The following is an 8834-nucleotide window of genomic DNA, read 5'->3' as shown; positions in this document are numbered from 1 at the left end:
AGCGTGCAATTGGTATTCTGACTGCCGGAATGTCTACCGGAGCTGTTGCCAGAGAATGGAATGTTTCTTTACCATAATCTTTACCACCTCCAACGTTGATTTAGAAAATTTGGCAGTACGTCCAACCGGCCTCACAACCACAGACCACCTGTAACCACGCCAGCCCAGGACCTCCACATGCGGCTTCTTCACCTGCGGGATCGTCTGAGACCAGTCACCTGGACGGACAGCTGATGAAAGTGTTGGTTTTCACAACCCTAAGAATATCTGCACAAACGATCAGAAACCGGCCCCGGGAAGCTCATTTGTGTGGTCTTTTGTCCTTACCGGGGTCTTGACCTGACTGCAGTTCAGCGTTGTAAACGACTTCAGTGGGAAAATGTTCACCTTCGATGGAGCACGCTGGAGAAAGTGTGCCTCTTCACGGATGAATCCCGGTTTCAAATGTACCAGGCAGATGGCAGACCCTGTGTATGGTGTCTCGTTTGCTGATGTCAACATTGCGCCCCATGGTGGTGGTTGTGGTATGGGCAGGCATAAGCTATGGCCAATGAATGCAATTGCATTTTATCTTTGGCAATTTGAATACACAGATACCGTATCGAGATCCTGAGGCCCATTGTCGTGCCATTCAACCTCCGCCATCACCTCATGTTTCAGCATGATAATACAAGGTCCCATGTCGCAAGGATCTGAACACGATTCCTGGAAGCTGAAAATGTCCCAGTTCTTCCATGACCTGCATACTCACCAGACATACAGTACCTGTCAAAAGTTTGGACACACAGACTCATTTCAGGATCTTTTATTTTTACTATTTTCAACATTTTAGAATAGTAGGGAGGACATTGAAACTATGAAATAACAGTCTTTGCATACTCTTGGCATTCTTTAAATCAGCTTCATGAGGTAGTCACCTGGAATGCATTGCAATTAACAGGCATGCCTTAAAAGTTCATATGTGGAATTTCTTTCCTTAATGCTTTTGCACCAATCAGTTGTGCTGTGACAAGGTAGGGGTGGTAAACAGAAGAAAGCCCTATTTGGTAAAATACCAAGTCCATATTATGTCAAGAACAGCTCAAATAAGCAAAGAGAAATGACAGTTCATCACTTTAAGACATGAAGGTCAGTCCATTGCAGAACATTTCGATAACTTACGTTTCTTCAAGTGCAGTCGCAAAAACAATCAATCACTATGAAGAAACTGTTTCTCTCATGAGGACCGCCACAGGAAAGGAAGACCCATAGTTACCTCTCCTGCAGAGGATACGTTCATTAGAGTTAAGTGCACTTCAGCTTGCAGCCCAAATAAATGCTTCACAGAGTGAAGTAACAGACACATCTCAACATCAACTGTTCAGTGGAGACTGTGAATCTGGGCTTCTTGATTGAATTGTTGCTGCAAAAAAAAACACTACTAAAGGACACCAATAAGAAGAGACTTGCTTGGGCCAAGAAGCAGGAGCGATGGACATTAGACTGGTGGAAATCTGTCCTTTTGGTCTGATGACTCCAAATTTGAGAGATTTGGTTCCAACCGCCGTGTCTTTGGGACGCAGAGTAGGTGAACGGATTTGTGTAGAACGAGACACCATACACAGGCTACCCTAGAATCTTTTTTTTTGGTTACTTCATGATTCCATATGTGTCATTTTCATAGTTTTGATTATTCTACAATAAATTAACCCTTGAATGAGTAGGTGTCCAAACTTTTAACTGCTACTGTCCCCCATTGAGCATGTTTGGGATGCTCTGGATCGACCTGTATGACAGCGTGTTCCAGTTCCCGCCAATATCCAGCAACTTCACACAGCCATTGAAGAGGAGTGGGACAACATTCTACAGATCACAATCAACAGCCTGATCAACTCTATGTGAAGGAGATTTGTCACCCTGCGTGAGGCAAATGGTGGTCACACCACGTACTGACTGGTTTTCTGATTCACGCCCAAGGTATCTGTAACCAACTGATGCATAGCTCTATTCCCAGTCATGTGAAATCCATAGATTAGGGCCTTTTTTTTCTCATTTAACTGAATTCCATATATGGGCTATACCTCAGTAAAATCTTTGAATTTGTTGCATGTTCATTTTTGTTCAGTGCACAATTTCAGTCTCAGTGATGTACTGCCTTCCCCATCGCCTCCACAAGCGATTTAGTCCACTCAGACAGGAAATTATATGTATTTTTTGCTATTGCTCGACTGAAGGAATCACGGTCGACCAACAGCCTATTGTCCAGACATTCGACCGGTCGACTGAATGGATTCAGCGCTTTAACCCTAACAGTTTCTCACAGTCACATCTCTTAGCTCTCACCCCCTCTGTCATTAAGCTATCCTACCACTCCAACTTCCTCTCTATATCCTTTGATGCAATCCGTAGGGTACTACGTTGTGTGTGTGTGTGTTATTTTATATATAAAACACCTTTTTTTTTCTCTCCTTAGTTTTTTCAGTTAATATAAACTTCTGTCGTCAGGTGCTCTTTGGTTTCCGTGGTAACTGTAAACTTTTCTCCGACAGAAACAAACGTCTTTTAAGATGCATTCCTTTCTCTTTTTATTTGCTTGTAACTTTTTGAGTCTAGTTACTTTCACAAAAATCGTAAGCAGAAACAGCAATTCCTTTTTGTAAGTATTTTATTTATAGTTTTGAAAAGAGGACACGGGGGTGAAGATGAGATTTACCCAAAGAGACTGAACTAGAGAGGGATTGGTTTAATGAGTTCTATAGCTAGCTAGTTTTTGAACCAGAGCGAGAGAGGGATGGGGGGGGGGGGGGGGGGCGCGAGACGGATAGAGGGATGGGGGGGGGCGCGAGACGGATAGAGGGAGGGGGGGGGGGCGCGAGACGGATAGGGGGAGGGGGGCGCGAGACGGATAGAGAGAGAGGGAGACAGAAATGCGAAGAGTGAACGAGAGAGAGGGAGAGAGGTCAGTTAGAGCGAGGGCTTTCTCATTGAAGACTCAGATGTCTTAATAATAGATGTCGTTTTCCCTCTGACACAGTCGACCGTTATTCCAACATTCATTATTTGACGGGCTACTAGACTGCTTCTGAATCCGTTTCAAGGCCTCTCCGCTTCCCCTCTTCTCCCCTCCCCTCTTCTCCCCCCCTCCTCTCCCCTCCTCTCTTCTCCCCCCCCCTCCTCTCCCCTCCCCTCTTCTCCCCTCCCCTCTTCTCCCCTCTTCTCTTCTCCCCTCCTCTCTTCTCCCCTCCTCTCTTCTCCCCTCCTCTCTTCTCCCCTCCTCTCTTCTCCCCTCCCCTCTTCTCCCCTCCCCTCTTCTCCCCTCCCCTCTTCTCCCCTCCCCTCTTCTCCCCTCCCCTCCTCTCAAATCAAATGTTATTGGTCACATACACATGGTTAGCAGATGTTATTGGTCACATACACATGGTTAGCAGATGTTATTGGTCACATACGCATGGTTAGCAGATGTTATTGATCAAATACACATATTTAGCAGATGTTATTGGTCACATGGTTAGCAGATGTTATTGGTCACATGGTTAGCAGATGTTATTGGTTACATACACACGGTTAGCAGATGTTATTGGTCACATGGTTAGCAGATGTTATTGGTCACATGGTTAGCAGATGTTATTGGTCACATGGTTAGAAGATGTTATTGGTCACATGGTTAGCAGATGTTATTGGTCACATACACATGGTTAGCAGATGTTACTGGTCACATGGTTAGCAGATGTTACTGCGAGTGTAGCGAAATACTTGTGCTTCTAGTTCTGACAGTGCAGTAATATCAAGTAATCTAACAATTCCACAACTACCTAATACACTAAAGGGATGGAATAAGAATATGTAAACTCAGCAAAAAAAAGAGTCCCCTTTTCAGGACCCTGTCTTTCAAAGATAATTTGTAAAAATCCAAATAACTTCACAGATCTTCATTGTAAAGGGTTTAAACACTGTTTCCCATGCTTGTTCAATGAACCATCAACAATTAATGAACATGCACCTGTGGAACGGTCGTTAAGACACTAACAGCTGACAGACGGTAGGCAATTAAGGTCACAGTTATGAAAACTTAGGACACTAAAGTGGCCTTTCTACTGACTGAAAAACACTAAAAGAAAGATGCCCAGGGAGACAGGACGGACAGCTGATCGTCCTCGCAGTGGCAGATCACGTGTAACAACACCTGCACAGGATCGGTACATCCGAACATCACACCTGCAGGACAGGCACAGGGAGAGAGGCTGAGGGCTTGTAGGCCTGTTGTCAGGCAGGTCCTCACCAGACATCACCGGCAACAACGTCGCCTATGAGCACAAACCCACCGTCGCTGGACCAGACAGGACTGGCAAAAAGTGCTCTTCACTGACAAGTCGCGGTTTTGTCTGATGGTCGGATTCTCGTTTATTGTCGAAGGAATGAGCGTTACGTTGAGGCCTGTACTCTGGAGCGGGAGTGATTTGGAGGTGGAGGGTCCGTCATGGTCGGGGGGGGGGGTGTCGCAGCATCATCAGACTGAGCTTGTTGTCATTGCAGGCAATCTCAGCGCTGTGCGTTACAGGGAAGACATCCTCCTCCCTCATGTGGTAACCTTCCTGCAGGCTCATCCTGACATGACCCTCCAGCATGATAATGCCACCAGCCATACTGCTCGTCTCTGCGTGATTTCCTGCAAGACAGGAATGTCAGTGTTCTGCCATGGCCAGCGAATAGCCCGGCTCTCAATCCTATTGAGCACGTCTGGGACCTGTTGGATCGGAGGGTGAGGCCTAAGGCCATTCCCCCCAGAAATGTCTGGGAACTTGCAGGTGCCTTGGTGGAAGAGTGGGGTAACATCTCACAGCAAGAACTGGCAAATCTGGTGCAGTCCATGAGGAGGAGATGCACTGCAGTACTTAGTATCTGGTGTGGCCACCAGCTGCATTGACTTACTTTTGATTTTGACCCCCCCTTTGTTCAGGGACACATTATTCCATTTCTGTTTGTCACATGTCTGGGGAACTTGTTCAGTTCATGTCTCAGTTGTTGAATCTTGTTATGTTCATACAAATATTTACACATGTTAAGTTTTCTGAAGATTAACACAGTTGACAGTGAGAGGACGTTTCTTTTTGCTGAGTTTACATATAAATATACCGAGCGGCATAGGCCCCTCCCTTCTCTCTCCTCTGAATCAATTCATCAATCTGCAGGCTGTGGCAGTGGAGAGGTTCCCATGTCTCCATCTTGGAACAATTCAACCCATTTGATGCATATCAATTGGATTTAATCAAGTTGAGTGAACGCTCCAATGAAAGCAATACTCATGAATTCTCTCTGATCTATAAGATCACATGAGCTCTGGGCCAATTGTGTTGTGTGGTCCTGTTGAACTCTCTCTTTCTTCTACTCTCGCTCACTCTTTCCTTTCTGCTCTCTTGCTCGCTCTCTGCTCCTCTCTCTCTCCGCTCCTCTCTCTCCTCTCTCTCTTCTTCTCTCTCTTTCTCCTCTCTCTCCGCTCCTCTCTCTCTCCGCTCCTCTCTCTCTTTCTCCTCTCTCTCTTTCTCCCGCTCCTCTCTCTCTTTCTCCCGCTCCCTCTTTCTCCTCTCTCTCTTTCTCCTCTCTCTCTTTCTCTCTCTCTCTGCTCCTCTCTCTCTTTCTCCTCTCTCTCCGCTCCCCTCTCTCTTTCTCCTCTCTCTCTTTCTCCTCTCTCTCTTTCTCCTCTCTCTCTTTCTCCTCTCTCTTTCTCCTCTCTCTCTTTCTCCTCTCTCTCTTTCTCCTCTCTCTCTTTCTCCTCTCTCTCCGCTCCTCTCTCTCTTTCTTCTCTCTCTCCGCTCCTCTCTCTCTTTCTTCTCTCTCTCCGCTCCTCTCTTTCTCCTCTCTCTCATTCCTCTCTGTCCTCCGCTCCTCTCTCTTTCTTCTCTCTCCGCTCCCCTCTCTCATTCTTCTCTCTCTGCGCCTCTCTCTCCGCTCCTCTTTCTCTGCGCCTCTCTCTCCGCTCCTCTCTTTCTCTGCGCCTCTCTCTCCGCTCTTCTCTTTCTCTGCGCCTCTCTCTCTTTCCTCTCTCTCTTTCCTCTCTCTCTTTCCTCTCTCTCTTTCCTCTCTTTCTTCTCTCTCTGCTCCTCTCTCTTTCCGCTCCTCTCTTTCTTCTCTCGCTCCTCTCATTCCTCTCTCTCCTCTTTCCTCTCTCTTTCTCCTCTCATTCCTCTCTCTCTTCGCTCTCTTTCCTCTCGCTCTCTCCGCTCCTCTCTCTCTGCTCTCTTTCCTCTCGCTTCCTCTCGCATTTGCCACAGGCCAAATGCTTAGTTAGCTATACACACACGCGTGCAATCACAGATGCACACACCCAATCCACAGAGCACGTTTTTCTCAGCTCTCATACCAGTCCTTAAAAAAAAAAAAACTAATGACAACATCTTCCTAATTACTCTGATAAATGCTGGAGAGAGAGAATAAGATCAAGGTCAGTTTCTAGTCCTTCCATGTTTTCTTAGGGGAGTTCATTGTCTGTCACAGAAGTGTGATGGATATTAGAAGAGTGTCGTGTGAATCCCCCGCATTCTGAGATGCTCCGTCTGAACCAGGAATAGATGGGGAACATCAGCTAGGAACGTTGATGTTCCAGACTGCTCATGTCTCAGCAGAGGGCGCCTCTTTCCCGGGAATTCCCAGCCTTTTGTGTGTGTGTGTGTGTGCGTCCCTCATCCCTGCCAATTGAATGTAGTCCATGTTGATACTTGAAGAGATGGGATGCATCTTAAATAGCACCCTGTTCCCTAAATAGCCCAGGCTGAAGTAGTGAATAGGGTGGTATTTTGGACGCGCACATGGGATTTCTCTGACCCCGTTTTAGTCAGGAACTCTTTAATTCTGACCTGAGACTTCTGCCTTTTTTTTCTCCTTCCATTTTTCTCAGCGTCTTATCCAGTATCTGGCTTCTAGAAACACCCTCTTCAACTTGAACAACTTTTTGGACAAAGGTGCTCTGCAAGGTATGATATGTGCTACAACACACTTACTAGCGCATGATTCCACACGCACACACACGGCTTTGGTCTCAGATTCTCTCCATTTTAGTGGGGTGGGAGAGGTTTCACTGGGGGTACTGTGGTGGTTTCCATCAAATGAGGTTGGCTCAAAGGCTCTCTCTCGTTCTCTCTCTCTCTCGTTCTTTCCCTCTCTCTCGTTCTCTCTCTCGTGTTCTCTCTTTCTCTCTCTCTCTCTCGTTCTTTCTCTTTCTCTCTCTCGTTCTCTCTCTTTCTCTCTCTCGTTCTTTCTCTCTCTCTCTCTCGTTCTTTCTCTCTCTCTCGTTTTTTCTCTCTCTCTCTCTCGTTCTTTCTCTCTCTCTCTTTCTTTCTCTCTCTCTCGTTCTTTCTCTCTCTCTCTCGTTCTTTCTCTCTCTCTCTCTCGTTCTTTCTCTCTCTCTCTCTCGTTCTTTCTCTCTCTCTCGTTCTTTCTCTCTCTCGTTCGTTCTTTCTCTCGTTCTTTCTCTCTCTCGTTCTTTCTCTCTCTCTCGCTCTCTCTCTCTCGTTCTTTCTCTCTCGCTCTCTCGTTCTTTCCCTCTCTCTCGTTCTCTCTCGTTCTCTCCCCCTTTCTCTCGTTCTCTCTCTCCAGGTTATGACATGTCTACGTTCATCCGTCGGTACAGCCGCTATCTGAATGAGAAGGCCATGTCTTACAGACTGGTGGCTGTGGACTTTACCAAGATGAAGAGAGGGTAGGACACAATAGTTCATATATACAGCCTGCTAGGACTGTACCGGGCCGGCCTGCTAGGACTGTACCGGGCCGGCCTGCTAGGACTGTACCGGGCCGGCCTACTGAGACTACTAGAACTGTACCGGACTGAGCCAAGTTGAGCTCTACTGGCCCGGCCTACTGAGCCTACTAGGACTGTAGCGGGCCGGCCTGCTGAGCCTACTAGGACTGTCCCGGGCCGGCCTGCTGAGCCAAGTTGAGTCAGCCCAGTACGAGTCAGGTTGCCTCTATGTAATGAATGGGGTAAAACGGGCCTTAGCAACCTGCCACTACCAGCTGGTCCAGGAAAAGGAAACTAACTACAAATGTGTGTGTATATTTTCCAGGATTGACGGTGTGATGCGCACCATGAGCACAGAGAAGCTCATCAAGACATTACCGATTATCCAGAACCAACTAGACGCACTGTTAGACTTCCAGGTAAGTGTGTGTTCAACGGAATGTGTGTGTATATAGTGGGAGAGATGTGAACTGACGTTTCATTTTGTGATTTTTGGAGATCGAGAAATATGTTTTTGAAATGATTCTCTTCCTCCCTCTTTCCTCCTCCTCGGCCCGCTCCTTCTTCCCCTCTTCATCCTCTCCCTCTCCATCCCTGTCTTCCTGTCTCCCTGTCTCCGTCCAGGCCAACCCTAATGAGTTAACTAACGGAGTCATCAATGCAGCCTTCATGCTGCTGTTTAAAGACTCCATCCGTCTGTTTGCTGCCTACAACGAGGGTGTCATCAACCTACTGGGTAAGGACAGGTCTAGAATCAGATTTAACCATTCTTTCTTGCTGAGTAAAGGAATAAGGATTATCAACTCGATTCGGCTGCAGGCCGATTTTTATTAAAAATAAAAATGATTGAGTGGATGTACGGGGGTCCGGAACACAATTACAAATCATTTGGAGACTGCAATTTGACCAAGAATCCCAAACGGATATAATATTTGACTAAAACATGATCATTTTCAAACCTTGCTTACGATTGTCTCCATTGGGAATAGTTGGGAAAAGATTTCAAAAATGTAAAATCACTTGGAGCTGATTTCCTGTTGTTCTTTTATGTCGTTGTTTTTCTCCGAAAACTTGGAGGGGCGAGTTAAACTACCGGCGGGCTGAAGTCGCCCCCCGGGGC

At 46.6% G+C, this 8834-nt stretch overlaps 1 protein-coding gene across 26 annotated transcripts in view; it reads left to right on the top strand.

Annotated features, from left to right (window-relative positions):
- The window catches only part of LOC110531425 (phosphatidylinositol-binding clathrin assembly protein), a 72027-nt gene that overhangs the window by 29760 nt on the left and 33433 nt on the right, over nucleotides 1-8834 (top strand). For all 26 annotated transcript variants that reach the window (XM_090183488.1, XM_090183487.1, XM_090183498.1 and 23 more), the window contains 4 exons: nucleotides 6872-6947; nucleotides 7570-7672; nucleotides 8040-8133; nucleotides 8339-8450. In XM_090183488.1, coding sequence (XP_090039614.1) covers nucleotides 6872-6947; nucleotides 7570-7672; nucleotides 8040-8133; nucleotides 8339-8450 — 385 coding nt within the window. The remainder of the gene's footprint in view (nucleotides 1-6871; nucleotides 6948-7569; nucleotides 7673-8039; nucleotides 8134-8338; nucleotides 8451-8834) is intronic.

The sequence above is a fragment of the Oncorhynchus mykiss genome, chromosome 9 (genome assembly GCF_057628025.1).
Source record: "Oncorhynchus mykiss isolate SJ-2025 chromosome 9, ASM5762802v1, whole genome shotgun sequence".
NCBI classification, from domain to species: domain Eukaryota; kingdom Metazoa; phylum Chordata; class Actinopteri; order Salmoniformes; family Salmonidae; genus Oncorhynchus; species Oncorhynchus mykiss.
Note: the sequence above shows the minus strand (reverse complement) of the source record. Positions and strands in the feature narration are given on the sequence as shown.